This window comes from Gopherus evgoodei, chromosome 10 (genome assembly GCF_007399415.2).
Source record: "Gopherus evgoodei ecotype Sinaloan lineage chromosome 10, rGopEvg1_v1.p, whole genome shotgun sequence".
NCBI classification, from domain to species: domain Eukaryota; kingdom Metazoa; phylum Chordata; order Testudines; family Testudinidae; genus Gopherus; species Gopherus evgoodei.
Window position 1 is genome coordinate 7,313,874 of NC_044331.1, and position 16,340 is coordinate 7,330,213.

Genomic DNA, 16,340 nt, shown 5'->3' on the forward strand with positions numbered 1-16,340 from the left:
TCCTCAGTGGAAGGGGGATACAAAGCACACCCTGGGATTGGCTAGAGCTGGTCAAACTATTTTGTGATGGAAAAACTGCGATTTTGACTAAATTAAAATTGCTGTGGAAAATATCTGGTTTCTGCTGAAGATTTCAAGGAAAAATTAACATTTCCAGATCAGCTCTGCCGCAAACTACAATGAGGTGTCAACGAAACCCTGCAAAGCTCCTCTCTTTCATTTCTTCATTCAGATGGTCCCAGCTTGGGTACAGACATCGACTCGCCCCAGGTCTTTGCTGGGGCAAGAGTGGGAAAGGAACATGATGGGGGTTAGGGCAGAAAGCAGGGAAAGAAAGACAGGAAGTGAAGAGCAACAGTGCAATGAGCGACGGAATGGAGAAAAGAATGGAAGCTACGAATAAGGGGAAGGAAAAAAGGATAAGAGGATGGAGAGGGAGGAGGAAGGACAGAGGGAGGGTGGATGGAAAGTGAGGAATGAAGGACAAAGATGAAGGTGGGGGGACCAAGGGATGAGGGAGAGAGAGGGAGAGAAGGAGAAAGTGGGCAAGGAGAGAAGGGAAGTCGGGGGGAGACAGACAATGGGGGGCCAGTCGGGGGTCAGAAGGAAAGTCGGGCGGCAGACAATGGGGGACAGAAGGAAAGTCGGGGGGAGACAGACAATGGGGGGCCAGTCGGGGAGCACAAGGAAAGTCGGGCGGCAGACAATGGGGGACAGAAGGAAAGTCGGGGGGAGACAGACAGTCGGGGCGGGTGCCCCAAGGCAGGGAGTTGGAGCTGACGGGGTCCCCCCGATCCGGGCCGAGACACGGGGGGGGGTCTCCCTTTTCCGCAGCCCCGCTGTGACCAGCCTGGCCACTGCCGCCGCCCTGGGCCCCGGGGCCGGGTCGGGGAGGGAGGAGCCGTCAGCCGCCGGGGCTGGGCGGGGCCGGGAGAACCAGAGGCAGCCGCCGCTTCCGCCCGGTGAGGCAGGCGGCGCGGCGGGGCGGGGAGTGGAGGCCGGGAGACTGCTGGGCCTGCGCCGCCGGGCGGGTAACGCGGGGGCGCAATAAGGGGCTGGGGGCAGGAGGGCAGTATAGGGTGCGGGGGGAGCAGGAAGGGAGAGAGAAGGGGCCCGCAGGGCAGTATAGGGTGCGGGAGGGCAGGAAGGGAGAGAGAAGGGGCCCGGAGGGCAGTATAGGGTGCGGGGGGGCAGGCTGGGGGCAGGAGGGGAGAGAGAAGGGGCCCGGAGGGCAGTATAGGGTGTTGGGGGAGCAGGCTGGGGACCGGAGGGCCGTATAGGGTGCGGGGGGTCAGGAAGGGAGAGAGAAGGGGCCCGGGGGGGGGCAGTATAGGCTGCAGGAGGGGAGAGTGGATGAATCCGGAGGGCAGTATAGGGTGCGGGAGGGCAGGAAGGGAGAGAGAAGGGGCCCGGAGGGCAGTATAGGGTGTGGGGGGAGCAGGCTGGGGACCGGAGGGCAGTATAGGGTGCGGGGGGGCAGGAAGGGAGAGAGAAGGGGCCCGGAGGGCAGTATAGGGTGTTGGGGGAGCAGGCTGGGGACCGGAGGGCAGTATAGGGTGCGGGAGGGCAGGAAGGGAGAGAGAAGGGGCCCGGAGGGCAGTATAGGGTGTGGGGGGAGCAGGCTGGGGACCGGAGGGCAGTATAGGGTGCGGGGGGGGCAGGAAGGGAGAGAGAAGGGCCCCGGAGGACAGTATAGGGTGTTGGGGGAGCAGGCTGGGGGCAGGAGGGGAGAGAGAAGCGGGCCGGAGGGAAGTATAGAGGGTGGGCTGGGGGCTCAGGCAGTGAGATGCAGGGACTGGGGGGCAGGGTACATGTTCTGTAAATCCCTGAGACATGGATGGCAGTGGAGACAGGAGGGGGAGGTGCTGCAGACAGCTGGGGGTGGCAGATTGGTCCCTTCAGCACCCCTAGGTTGAGTGTTAGCGAAGGGCTTTAACCTCTGCTGAGCTGCTGCCCTGTGTGTTTCCTGGCCAGACCCCTGGAGGGAATGCTGCCCCGCAGGCCCAGCGATGCTGCCCTCAGGGAGAAGATCAAGGAGGCCACCCGCAGGGACCTCTTGGCTGCGGATCTGAAGTGCAGCCTCTTTGTCTCCGCTTTGCAGAGCTACAAGCGTGATTCCGTCCTGAGACCCTTTCCAGGCCTCTATGCTAACGAGGAGAGCAAGGATTTTGATGCGTTGGTGAGTTATCCCCTCAGAGGGGACAGCTTGACACTGTGAGTGTCAAGGGGAGGGGAGCCGAAGTGCAGCAGGTGTTCCTCCAGTACAGGTGTAATTAGTTCCACATAAAAACAAAGCCCAGAACAGATCCTATAAACAAGTCACTCGTTTTCATTACTTACGCACTAATACTACTTCACAGGAGTGTTGTTCGGGGCAATTAGTTAATATCTGTAAAGTGCCTCCAAGATGAAATGTGCTAAGTATTATTAATGTGATTATTCACTTGAATAGTGCTGACCCCATTTCTGGCATCTCCTGGTTTAACACACCTGCCGTGCTGCTGAAGGTACCAGGCTTGCCTTGCCTTTTCCTTGGTTTCTGGCTGACTGAGAGGTGCAGTGGAAGGTTACCACTTCCACACAGTGCTTTCCAGCACTGTACATTTGTCCCCTTGTCCTCTCAGATTGGAGGTAGGCGTTCCCTGCTAAGTGCAGCTGCTGCTTCAGGCCCTTAATTCTGAAGCCTGTTGAGTTTAGCTGGTTTTCTGTACACACCAAGGGCACGGACGGATTCCCTGCGTTGGCAAGATATGGCGTGAGCATTACGGGTACATATATTTTACAGACTTGATCCTTGTTAAGGACAAATGGCTAACGTAAGTCTAATCCCCTCACCCAATCTTGATTTTCCTAACTACACATGAGGCTGTTAGGATGTGCTCTGTATGTATGTATGTATGTATGTGTGTTGGAACACTGTCCAGTAGTTAAAATTGCAAAATAGCTGCCACTATAACATTTTCAACTGCTCATAACTTTCTGAAAAACTCTCCTCTGGGATAGAAACTTTCCAGACATGGCCCTGTCCAAAGGTGAACTACTTTTTTGGTTGGAGGAAAACACTTTTTCAGGCACATGATGTTGAATAAACAGACAAATGCCGAACTGAGCACATGCAGCAGCACATAGACCTCTGCATAAGGGGAAGGAGGGAATCACTGGTTTAATGGTGTGCTTCCAAATAAATGCAGTGTAATTTGTACACGGCCCTGGAAGTTTAAAAAAAAAAAATTAACAAAGTAGAAAAAAAGCTGTCATATTACCGTGTATACTGTGTTATAACTTGTATATGGGCAAAAGCTGACATAGCTCTTTATAGAAAATCATAAAAATGAGGTCTCTGGCCCAAGAGTTTATAGCTAAGTTGTGTGGAGACTGTAAAACAGGTTTAAAATACAGAGCACATTGTTTTCTGTAACACTAAAGAGGCAGAGCAGCTGTGCAAACTTATGTACATTTACTAGCTCAAACAAAATTCTGACTCTTGCCCAGTTAATGATAAAAAAGTTACTGATATGTTATCTGTCCAGTATAAGTGGGTAAGTAAAATTTTGCAAGTCTGAAATGCAGTAAGTAAGATTAAGGAGTCTAGATTTAAAAGTTACATGACAAATGTACCCTTGGAAGCCTCTAAGTCTAAAGTTGAAAATCTGAAAAAGTTTAACAGGTGAAATAATATCAAAAGCCTGGGTTTTTTTTGTCTGTTGCTCTCTGGAAAATCCAGTTTGAACCAGTATATCCAAGCCTCCTCAGGGGGTGGCATCTCTCTGGAGGTGTTTACAACTTAAATGGAGTCACCTTAATCACCCCCTCACTGTTTTGATTCATGGAGTTGTGGTAACCTTCCCTCCTGGTGTTGCATATAATCCCTGGCTCACAGTCATAGGTGCCGACTTCCCCTCTTTCCCGTGAGGGCTAAACCCCAGCCCTGCCCCACTCCACCCCTTCCATGAGGCCCTGCCTCTTCCCACCTGTTCTCTGCCCCCATTCCAAGCCCTTCCCCAAAGTCCGCACCCCAACTCCACCCCCTCTTTGCCAATATTCCAACTCCTTCCCCAAATCCTCCCCTTAGAGGCCAAGTTCCTGCTCCTCCATCCTACCCCCACCCCACCCTGGAGCATGCTAATGCTGCCAAGCAGCTGTTTGGTGGCAGCTGGGTGGGCAGAGCTGGGAGGTAGGCAGAGGGGCTGGGACGCAGTACGCTCAGGGGAGGGGGAGGAGGAGGAGGAGGTGGGGGGTGAGGGGAGCATGGCTGCCAGTGGGTGAAGAGCACCCACAGAATCAGTGTCTGTGCCCACAGTGATAGATATCTTTGGGAACCATACCGTACCAAGTTACTGCATGGGATTGCAATATCTGTCACAGTTATACCACTCCAGATATCGCCTCTGTGTTGAAGTAGTGACCACATTCAGATGTTTTTGCTCACTGTTCTTATGCATGCCCCAGGGATGCTGCCGCTGAATATAGACCATAGAATTATAGAAGATGTGTAACTTGCTCAAACATAGTACTCATTGTTGCATATCAGATCAAATGACAAATTTCCCCACATAATCTCCGTATAAGTCTTTCAGAAGTGGTTCTTGTCATTAATTGGAACTTGTTTTTCAACTTGTACCACAGAGATCCCCATTAGAGAGAAATATTGTTTCCTTACCACTAGAGGTCTCTGTTTAATCATGATGAAGAAGAGACGCAAACCACACTAATAGTCTTTCTTATGTTAGCTTGCAGATACAAATGCTTTGCCAAGCTTAAAAGAACTTCCAGAATCTATTTCAGACACAGATAAAAGGACCTGGGATCTGTTTAGCTGGATTTTATCATCTAAATTCTTAACTATACAAAGTACTAAGAAAAAGGAGGTAAGATTTCAAATTCTTAATGACAGTTTCATGACATGCGTTTACTATTTAACACAACCATTTGCATGCAGGTGGTTCCCTTGACCTAGGATTTAAGGGTTGTTTATTGTAAGGATTGTTTATTGTAAGGATTGAAAAGTATGTCCAGTGAACGCATTTTCTGGTAAGCATAGATGAATAAAGAGACAGTGTCCTTACCCCAAAGAGCTCAAAATCTAAATAGACAAGAACAGAAGAAGGAATGTGTGCAGCAAAAGCAAGTGAATGATGGAGTGGTGATTAATTTTTCTATATCTATTATTTCCTATTAAAACCTCAAAGGTTTGTCTTAGCAAAACCCTTATATTGCTAATGTATGGTTAATCACACTTGACCACTCTATTTAATGTTGTACTCCTACCGTGTTCAGACTGTGAGGTCCTCGGCAGGAACCAGGCCACTTTTTCTATTTAGAAAACACCTCATGCTGAGGAGGAAGAATGAGCTAGTGGTTCAGGTGCCAGCCCAGGACGCAGGATACCGGAGTTCGTTTCCATGCTCAGCCGCAGACACCATGTATGATCTTGCATAGGTAACTTAGTCTCTCTGTGCCTCAGGTTCCAGGCTGTAAAATGTGCACTACCTCGCGGGGAGGTTGTGAGGATAAATGTGTTAAACATTGTGAGGCACTCAGATACAACAGGAATGGAGACTGTCTTTAAGTACCTAAGAGAATTGTGGATGCTGCTGGAAATGATATGGAACAAAGAGACATTTTTATCTTTTTCTTTCCCAAGGAAAATCTCTCATGACGATATCTATCTATATAGCCCTGTCTGTGTGCTGGGATGACGACACCATAAAGGTGTCTCTTCTTTTCCTCCCTTTCATTGCATCATCCACTTAACTCTGATATCTGAGTCAGATTATTGGGAGAGGAGGTGGGGGAGACAGGGATTTAACTTTGATGTCATAACCTTACCACTCAGCAATGCTCATGAATATTCATAGAGAAGCAGCAAAGGAGAAGAGGACAGGAGCTTGGAGGAAAAGAAACCCTTACAGTTCCCAGAATCCACTTGATCTTCTGTGGTTACCATTACTAGCTAACTGAGTATTAATACTGAATTGTAAATGCGCATAGGTAAATATATTAAGGAACTAGGAAAGGATCTGAGACACTAAGCAAATTTCCAGTGAATAAACTAGACCTTTAAAAAAATAACACTAGGATTCCTTTCTGTGTTTAAGTATGAGAAGATCCAAGAGTTGACAGGAATGTCAAGTGATGCTGTTCCTGCTCCTGACTTCCTGTTTGAAATAGTGTATTGTGATCAGATGAATGCCAAATTTGATGAAACCAGGGGAGAAAGGAACCTTATTTATGCATTCCATGGGAGTCGCCTTGAGAACTTCCATTCCATACTGCACAATGGATTACATTGCCATTTAAATAGGGTAAGGTTTCCAGTATTTCTTGCATTAAACACATAGCTTCATCCTTTGTTCACAAACTCTGAGGCATGTTTTAAAACACATGTACAAACGTGTAGGGATAAAAATGTGATCTCATGTTGCTATTTGTTTTCCTTGATGGCAACAAAGTTAACTTTGCATATGATTATACTAGGTTATAATGTAGATTGAGCTTAAAAAATGCAGGTAGTGTGAAACTGGCATTAAGTTATAGTCATTTCTCCAATATGCCTGGTTGTAGCCATCCTTCACTTTAAAAACCAAAAAAAAAAAAAAAAAAAAAAAATGATGAATTTAGTGCCTCTGAAAAATTTGACAGCCCTGGAGCCTTGGACCAGGAGGAAAATGGTCAGTATAGACTCTCTCTGCCCAGGTCTCAACCCTGGACCACCTCTAAAGATGGTAAACTACCTGCCAATTGAGAGTTCTTTGCTAACAAGGATGTCATTTAGTGGGGGGTGGGACTTTGTGGATGTCCACAGCTGTTTGATAGAAGCTAGCTGGGACTATCACTTCTTTTCATGTAGGTTGTCACGTAGCTGGCAGACAGTAAAAATATATAGTCACTACCAACCTGGGCCATGTGTGAAACAGTGACTTATTGTTTTTAATTTCATCCCCACATTCTTAAGCACCAAAGTTCACATGAAAACCAAAAAATTAAAAGGCCCACACTCTGAAGGTCCCAGAGGGCAAGAAAGAATCTGTATCTTCCCAGGAGGGCACAGCTGGCATGGTGTGTTTCGATTTTTTTCCCCACCCTCATGAATTATCACATTGTCTATAATGGGAGGCAGTGTGGTAGATTAGATGGGGTGGCAAATCCTATGTTTCTAAACTGTTAAACAATTGCGTTTGGGGGAAAAAAATCATGCTTGAAAAGAACTTTTCTCCCTTGCAAAGCAGGTTTCTAAATGTCACTAAGGCCTTGTCCATGCACAAAAGTTGCACCATTTTAAATATACCAGTATAGTTAAAGCTGTACAACTTCCTTAGTGTGGTTTAAAAGTGCTTATTCTGGTCCAGCTTAATTGGTTTTAAAAAAAATAGTAACACCCCTAACTGAAATAGTTACACTGGTGTCTGTCTGTAACCCAGCGCTCAGGAGGTTAAGATCTGAGACTTCTGAATTTCAGTGCTGTGTTTTTAAGCTCCATAATACTTTTGGAAATATTGCTGGCATTTGGAAAGGAAAGTGCAGTGGTACACTGTATTATTGTTCCATGTGGCTGTTCAGAGTGTTTGATCTGATGCAGTCTCTCTTGATTTACTTTTGTGCTATTTCAGACATCCTTGTTTGGTGAAGGTACCTACCTTACCAGTGATCTAAGCCTTGCTCTTCTATATAGCCCTCATGGCCTTGGGTGGCAACGCAGTGTTTTGGGCCCTGTCCTTAGTTGTGTAGCTGTTTGTGAGATTATCGATCATCCAGATGTAAAATGCCAGGTGAAGAAGAAAGGTGAGTGTATAGAAATAATTACAACTAGAGTGTGTGTTAGTCTTCTATTAATACTCCTCAGGTCTTAGGTTGTGTATATATGCAGTAATACAGGTAAGAATGTGCTTGAGTGTACACTAGTTTCCCACCAGCAGAAACTGACCAGGAGGCACCTTTTCTGGATGACCCATTAGCAAATCTACAAAAGCTTTCCACAAAAATGGAAAAAATAAAACTTGATCATTCTAGTAGCTGGACCTAGCTAGATCAGTATAGAAACCAAAATAGCATCCGATTTTGTTTTAATCTAGCGTCAGTATAACAGAACATGTTCTGTAATGCAGAGTTTTTCATTTGTTCCACAAGTGAACCCACGCCAAGGTATTCCTGTAACAGCAAGAGTAGTGTGGGTTCTGGACTTAGGCCTGTTAGACTCATAACGAAGCTATGATTTCATTTTGCTGTTGTATTATTTCTCTATCCTCTCTGATGTTTGCAACCCTCAAGCATCGTGCTCTAGGCCTGCTTTCTCCTTCTCTAATGTGCCCTCTCTCCACTCCCAGCCCAACCCATAGTACCCCCATGCCAGGGATAACCAGTAGGGGCTAGTTTAGCCTTAAGACAACTCTGATTCCCCTTCGGGATGCTAAGAGGGCCAATGAAATTTGAGGTAGAGCAAGGAATAAGAACCCTGTCTCCTAACTCCAAGTCCTATGCCTTCATCTTCTTCCTTTACTATCATACACGTGCGTTTGCTTTCCTTCCCATTTCCAAGAAAACCTCTTCTTGTCCCATACAGATTCAGAAGAAATAGACAGGAAAAGAGCAAGAGTAAAAAACAGTGAAGGGGGCGATGTTCCACAGAAATACTTCGTTGTCACAAACAATCAGCTTTTGCGAGTTAAATACTTATTAGTATATTCACAGAAACAACACAGGAGGTAAGAGTTCAACTCACCAGTATAATGAGCATGGTGCAAATGCCGGATAGACAGAGATCTTATTTGCACATCATTTTCTCTCTCAAAATCAAAAAATACAAAAGCCAGACATGCTTCCACCTATAGGAAGCAAAAAGGGATCCCGGTGCAAATATAGTAGCTAGGAAAATCTTGATCAGAGCTTGCAAGATTGTTCAAAAATAGTAAAACATAATAAATGTGTCAATGATAAGATTATATTTGATGTAATTCATGCTTTTTTTATGCATTTTTTCCCTCCACAGGCCTTCGAGTCAGTCATCTTGGTTTTCCAATCATCGTTTTGCTATAATGATGATGATGTATCTACTACTGCTAATCGTTATAGGTGCCAGCAACTCACCGGCCTTCCTCTACTACTGGAATAGAATGTTTGACTCAGAAGGATGAACAGGCTGCTTTATATGCTGTTACGTTCACCATGTGCCTTAATGATAGGAGATCTACAACCTACTGCATCTGTACCAGCGCTCTGGAAACGGGGTCTTGAGCATTTGGTTATATTCCAGTTGCATTTCCTTCATGGCCCACTTTTTGTTTTTTCTTGTTTAAGTCGTTTTGTTTCTTTGAGTAATGATAGGCTGAAAAGGGAGCTGCTGCCAGTCTTGCCCAAGGGACGCTGAAGTAGAATGTGAACAGTTCTCTACAGAGGTGTTTTAGTCAATGGTCCAAGAAAAAGCTTTATTTAAAATTAATGAAAACTTTAATGTGGAAACTATCGGGCCGTAGCTGCTGGCTTGATGTGGGTTCCATCATACACAGGGTTTACAGTTTGGTTAAGTTTCTCTCTGCACCCCTGTATCGGGGATGTTTATTCTCTGCCATATTAAAAAAAGCAATATTTATTTATAACGCTATTGGAAGGGAGGAATTCTCTTTACCTCACACAAAGGTAAACCTGCAGTAGGTTTTATTGCCTTGACTTGAGAAACCCTGCGTGTCTTTACTGAAGTGCTGTTTCTCATATGATAAAGCAGGATCATCTTAATTACAATTTTTGACGGGATTATATTTGGGCACAGTGATTGTAACAAAACATTATAAATAAAACAGTAACCAAGTTGGAAGGATCTGGATGTTCTTGTGTGTTATCGAAAATAAAATCACTGGATAAAGAATTAATACTGAATTTTAGAGCACTGTAGGCTATGATGAGAGGACTGTGTCTTAAGTACAGTACAATGGGCCAGATCCTCAGCTAGGTTCAGGGAGCACACAGTGCAAGTCTGGGGAGGAGGTGTGTAAGACCAAAGTTCACCTTGGCCCTCCCCCACTAAGGGGCCCACTATATTCAGGGCTGGTCCTTGTGTCCAGAACGCTCAAATGGGAGCTCGGGATCAGGGCCGGGCAGGAGCTTCCCATCAAGAAGGAAGGGGAAGGTCTATGCCACTGGCAGATCTCTTGGTCTGGGAATACTGTTTTCACAGCCAAATGTGCAGTGCCAAATGGTTGCATGATGCTCCAGGATGTGGCTTTGTTTGTACACGTCCTGTCTCTTTCTGCAGTTGTGACCTGATTACAGTAGGAATATACCAAATATTTCCTAAAATATTTCATATCGTTTTAGGAAATAGAATATTTTAAGAGCAGGATTTATTTTGTTTCCAAGGTCAGAGAGTGACGTCAGCTTAGTGTATACTGCATTTAGGTTTTCACTTGATAACTGACCTCTGTATGTGTGTCTGCAAGATATACTGTCTACATAAAGTTATCAGAAGGAGATTGGTTTTCCTCTATCAGAATTACATTATCTGTGTTAGGTAGGCTTCATGCCAATATGTTGTAAGACTTAGCCATATTTTACTTTAAAAAAAATCAAATTACGCTAAGAACCCCTCATTTATTATTTGGATTTGTTTGACAGTGTATAGGTTTGTTAGAATTCTGTGTAGTGCACACTTGGAGACTTGGAACATTTAAAGAGATTTGAAAATCACTTCCCTGTCTGTTTTATCTGTACTGTAGTTATAAAACCACCTAAAAGTATTCAAACTGAAAAAGCTAGCAAAAAGAATTTTCTGTTAGTTTATGTTGTGCATGTGGGGATAACACTGCATATGGTCAGATTCACTATTTCTCCCTCTGATGGATCAGCAAGGTAGCAGAAAACCCCATATAAAATTGCCTTAATAAAAATATTTGTAAAAGCTTCAGGACACATTTTAAGATTGTGCTCTCAGAAAGTGGCAGGTTTTTTAAATGTCAACTTTAAATAATTGAAAGGGACACTGTCCCTTTAAACAATGGGGGCTTTTAGAACTCAATTTGAAGACAGTAAAACTTGAATTTTGTGAAGATGTGAGCATGGGTGACTGACCACTCTTGATGTCAATCTCAGATTTAAGTACAGTGATGTGGTGAAAGCAGGAGAGCTCCACATTTATAAAGCAGCATGTTGTGTGTTGTAAACATTAGATGTGTTTTGAGACAGCCAGGGTCATTCAACAAAGAAGAGCTACACCCTGTGAAAGTAGATTCAGCAGCAAACTAGCCGGGCTTGTGAACAAAGTGTCAGGAAGGAATGGACTATTCCAGACACAACTATTTTAATTAAGCTTTGGGGTTGGCTGACTTAGTTTTAAAGGCATTAAGAGACAAAATACCATTTCCTGAAATGTGTATTTTCTCACCTTTGAGATTTTAAATTATATAAATGCAACTTCACATCTTTAATAGGAATGTCCATTCTAGGAGCTAAGAGTACATCATGACTTACGGTAAAGTAGCCTCACAGGGGTGTCACATTGGGAAGTAGTAGTATGCCCATTTCACAGATAGGAAACTGAAGCACAGCCACTAAGTAACTTGCCCAAAGTCACACACAGGAAATCTGTGGGAGAACTGGGAATAGAAACCAAGTCTTGTGACACTCCGAATGGTCTATTAACCATAAAACCATTCTTCTCATAAGATGCTTGGTGCTTGTCTAGTTACTGTGTTGTATATAAGAGTAATGTGAATACATATTAGTGATATGTAATTTATATTAAAGAGGGCATGGATAACACCACTTTTTATTCCTTTTAAATGGTAGCTGTTCATATAAATCTGTCATGTCAGCATTACTTAACATGCTGTGTGTGCTATAAACTGGAGCCATTTTAAGTGACTAATTCTCAGTGTGACTGAATGCCAGTGCTTATTGAGACAAGAGCATTCATTGCAGGGGTTAATCAGCATAACCTCTCTCATATCCTCAGGGGTAGGGTTTGCTTCCTTGTCTTTTATCTACCACACATGAAGCCTGAAATTCCTCTCCAAAATCCTTTTATTTTAATCTTGCCTGGTGTAATTCTCCAACCTAATGGATGGTTTTAGAAAATTTAAAATGGCAAAGGAAGCCACCTTCAGGAGAGGTTAAATGACTTGTTTACTAGGGTGGGGAAAAAGCGGTTTTAAGAAGTTCTGTGTTTTTAAAGGTGATCACAAAAAAAAAATCACAGTCGCAAAATTTGATAACAGCTCCTGTGTAAAATCTGTTGTTAACCAAACTATAAGGAAATGGTGTGTACTCCCTACAGCTGTAGTGGAATGTCTGTTAAGGTGCATGAAGACCATGATTATCCTCTATGCTTATGATTATCCTTCATCTGAGGATTTCAAAATGATGGGAAGTATTAAATCCCTTTTACTGATGGTTAAGCTTAGGGACAAAGAGGAGACTTGGCTGAGAATATACACCAAGTCTGGGATGGGGGGTAGCTCAGTGGTTTGAACGTTGGCTGCTAAATCCAGTATTGTGAGTTCAATCTTTGAGCAGGCCACTTAGGGATCTGGGGCAAAAATCTGTCTGGGGATTGGTCCTGCTTTGAGCAGGGGTTGGACTAGGTGACCTCCTGAGGTCCCTTCTAACCCTGATATTCTATGTAGTTGGGAATAAAACCGAACAGACTTGATACAAGGCCCCTGCTGTAACCATGTTAGAAGTCTAACTTCTGTGGGTGGCTGAACTGCCAGCAAAACAGAGATTAGATGAATGGCAGAGAGATCCAAGGCAAAAGAGAGAGGTTCAGTGCATGCATCTGCTCAGGATTACAATCTGACTCTTAATATTATGCTTGATCAGTGAAAAGCTGTATTAAATAATGAACCCTACAGAAAGATCTCTGCATATTTCTAGCAAACAAGACAAGGGTTATTACCTCACTGATTAAATGTGTCAAAGAAAGTATCTTTTCCCTAGATGTTATTCTGTCACCTAATTGCCAGAAATAATGACTTGGTAATCAGGTTTTTTTTAACTCAAACCCTCAAAATTAGGCCTAAGCCATGTCAACATTGCCTGTGCTATTGCAGCTACCTCACTATCTATGCTCAATTAATCTCACTGCAACCTCTTTTGTTGGTGAATGGAACGAGAAGCATTCATTCCAATGAATTTCTGCGCCCGATGCCTGCCTTTATGCACTCTACAGCTTGCAAAACAAGAACATTACCATCTAATGCCCCATTGCCTTTCACAGTCCATTAACACTGCCCAGCTTTACAGCAGATAACACTTCCTGTGCCCAAGTAACGTGCACTAATTATAGAGCCGATCTGAAATTAAAAGACTTCTCAGTTAACATTTTATTGTTCTACGGAGCCTCTCGATCTCTGTCTTTACCCTTTGGTTCTCCATTACAGAAATTAGGTTTAGAGGGGATCTCAGGCCATTTCTGAAAGCACTGGTGTGTTTCTGGTGCACATGAATGCGCGTGTATATTAGGGTCATAGGTGTGCCTAGTGATTTTGAGCTATTTTGAGTATAAGTAGCAGGGTAGCTGTGGCAGCATGGGGAGCAGCAGCAGAGGTGCAGCTAAGCTAGGCCGAGTCCGTACCCACCGGGTTCAGGCAGGTTTGCACTCAGCCCGCCTAAGCCGTATCAATACTGCCCAGGCTCCTGCAGTGACCGTGCTATTTCGGCTCCCTCCAGCTGTCATCGATACAGCGCTAACCACTCGGTGTTTGCTCCCTGTTATAGTGGCTGCAGCTAGACTGACTGGGGGAACAGCTGGGTTTTCAAGAGCCCTTGGAAGGAGGAGGAGGAGGACCTGTGACACATACTAACTTGGAGGTTGTTCCAGGATAAGGAGCAGGCACAAAACTGGGGGTGGGCAATTAATTAAGACAAAAGGAGCAGCTGGGAAATAATACAGGCATTTCTGAGACTTTGTTGCTTAGAACAACTGGTTCTCCAAGAGCCAGGGGCTTGTAGCCCAGAGCTGCCACTACAAACAGCTGAAGCTTTGTGTGGGAAAGGAGCGAATGTCTCATTGTGCTATAAGCAGGTCTCCCAATGGAATAAAGCCATTCTTTTTGGGCCCCAGAGGCAGGATGGTCTAGTGGTCAGGGCACTAGCCTGGTACTTAGGCGCTCAGGGTACAGTTCCCTCTGCTACAGCCTTGGATATGGAGAGAGAATTTTCTGAAAGACCATCTATCTTTAACATCTCCTTGAAGCTAAGTTTCCAGCAGCCTCCCTCAAAGGAGCTGGAAAGAACAATCTTCAGAAATTCAAGGGAAGAAATGTACTGTTTAGTTTTGCAGAGTTAAGAAGCAGAAGTGGGAAAGCTGATGCCCAGTGATTATGCATTACACAAAATTTTATTTTTATAGAAGCAAGAGTAATAACCTTTAGATGAGACATTAAGCATTGGAAAGGTCGGTCAGGTTGAAGATTATAGCTGTAAGTCACCAAAAATAAAACAAACAAATAAATAGAAATCTTCACTTAACAATGGGCTGTCTGTGTAAGTTACTCTTTAAAGATCCAATTCTGAGTATTGCCAACCACAAGCGTTCAAAAATCATGACTCAGGGCCCCTCCAAAATCATGAGATTGACTTAAACACAATAAAGGTTGAGTTTTTTCTATTTGCTTTCTGAACCTTTAGCTTGAAATGTGAAGTGAGAGCAGCCTATTTGTCATAACTAGGGTGACCAGATGTCCTGATTCTACAGGCACAGTCCCGATTTTGGGGGCTTTTTCTTATATAGGCTTCTATTACCCCCCACCCCATCCCGATTTTTTACAGTTGCTGTCTGGTCACCTTAGTCACAACCCGGAGAGCTAGAAACTTACTTGAATTTCAAATGAGAGCTGAGAGTCTCATGCAATCTCTGGATTCCAGCATCTGGCAAAACACCAGATATCACAGGACTGAATCACCCCTGGAGCAGCTGGCCTGGTGCTATCAGAGGCAGCAAAGGTGTGTGTCAGCCAGGTGTATGATGACCAGATGTCTTGATTTTAAAGGGACGGTCCCGATTTTTGAGTCTTTTTCTTGTATAGGCTTCTATTACTCCCCACCCCCGTCCCGATTTTTCACATTTGCTGGCTGGTCACCCTCACCAGGTGAGTTGGCATTTACTTGGTAACGCCCCTGATCTCTGGCTTCTAGTGATGTTACTCTGCAAACTCAGCTGCCCCTTCCCCTAACCACCAGCTCTGCTTCTTACAACCTCAAATGTCTCCTCTTGTGTGTCTGGGACTCCAAGTCTGCCCCCTAACCACCATCTCCACCCTCTGCAAACTCCAAGCACCTGGATCCCCAGATTCTCCCCAATGTCTGCAAACCTTGCCCTGCTCTTTAGGATTTCCTCCTGTCCCAGCCAGGGGAATTCACCCACTGCCTCTGCCCCCCTCACTGCTTGTCAAGAGTCTCCATCTCCATCATTTGGCCTTTAAGAATTGGTCAGTCAGCACTGCGAAGAACATGTTTCAGCCCACCGGTGGTTTGCAAACTGTTCTTAATTAGTCAGGTGGGCGAGATGGGGCATTGTTCTGCTCCCTGATCTGGCCTCAGTTCAGCAAAACAGCAAAGAATGTGCTTACGTCCCATTGCAGACAGCGGTAGCACAACCACGTCCAGTGCATCATTTGCAAGGGGACTTGAGCACATGTTTAAAAACGCCTAGCAGCAGAGGGATTGGATTGTTCATGTGTTAGTTTAACTTCTGTGCCAGGGAAGATAATGGAGCAGGTAATCAAAGAAATCATCTGCAAACACTTGGAAGGTGGTAAGGTGATAGGGAATAGCCAGCATGGATTTGTAAAGAACAAATCGTGTCAAACTAATCTGATAACGTTCTTTGATAGGATAACGAGCCTTGTGGATAAGGGAGAAGCGGTGGATGTGATATACCTAGACTTTAGTAAGGCATTTGATACAGTTTCGCATGATATTCTTATAGATAAGCTAGGAAAGTACAATTTAGATGGGGCTACTATGAGGTGGGTGCATAACTGGCTGGATAACCGTACTCAGAGAGTAGTTGTTAATGGCTCCCAATCCTGCTGGAAAGGTATAACAAGTGGGGTTCCGCAGGGGTCTGTTTTGGGACCGGTTCTGTTCAATATCTTCATCAACGATTTAGATGTTGGCATAGAAAGTACGCTTATTAAGTTTGCGGACGATACCAAACTGGGAGGGATTGCAACTGCTCTGGAGGACAGGGTCAAAATTCAAAATGATCTGGACAAATTGGAGAAATGGTCTGAGGTAAACAGGATGAAGTTCAATAAAGATAAATGCAAAGTGCTCCACTTAGGAAGGAACAATCAGTTTCACACATACAGAATGGGAAGAGACTGTCTAGGAAGGAGTATGGCAGAAAG

The 16,340-nt window shown here is 44.6% G+C and overlaps 1 protein-coding gene across 2 annotated transcripts; it reads left to right on the top strand.

Annotated features, from left to right (window-relative positions):
* The first annotated feature begins 934 nt into the window (after positions 1–934).
* PARP16 (poly(ADP-ribose) polymerase family member 16) lies at positions 935–10,677 on the top strand. 2 transcript variants are annotated; one of them, XM_030578216.1, is made up of 7 exons: positions 935–1,031; positions 1,975–2,179; positions 4,731–4,868; positions 6,099–6,305; positions 7,611–7,782; positions 8,561–8,702; positions 8,987–10,677. In XM_030578216.1, the coding sequence occupies exons 2-7, from the start codon at positions 1,988–1,990 to the stop codon at positions 9,129–9,131; spliced, it is 996 nt and encodes a 331-aa protein (XP_030434076.1). In that variant the 5' UTR covers positions 935–1,031; positions 1,975–1,987; the 3' UTR covers positions 9,132–10,677. The 2 variants fall into 2 exon arrangements, with proteins under 2 accessions (XP_030434076.1, XP_030434077.1); XM_030578217.1 differs by lacking the exon at positions 6,099–6,305.
* Positions 10,678–16,340: the final 5,663 nt, after the last annotated feature.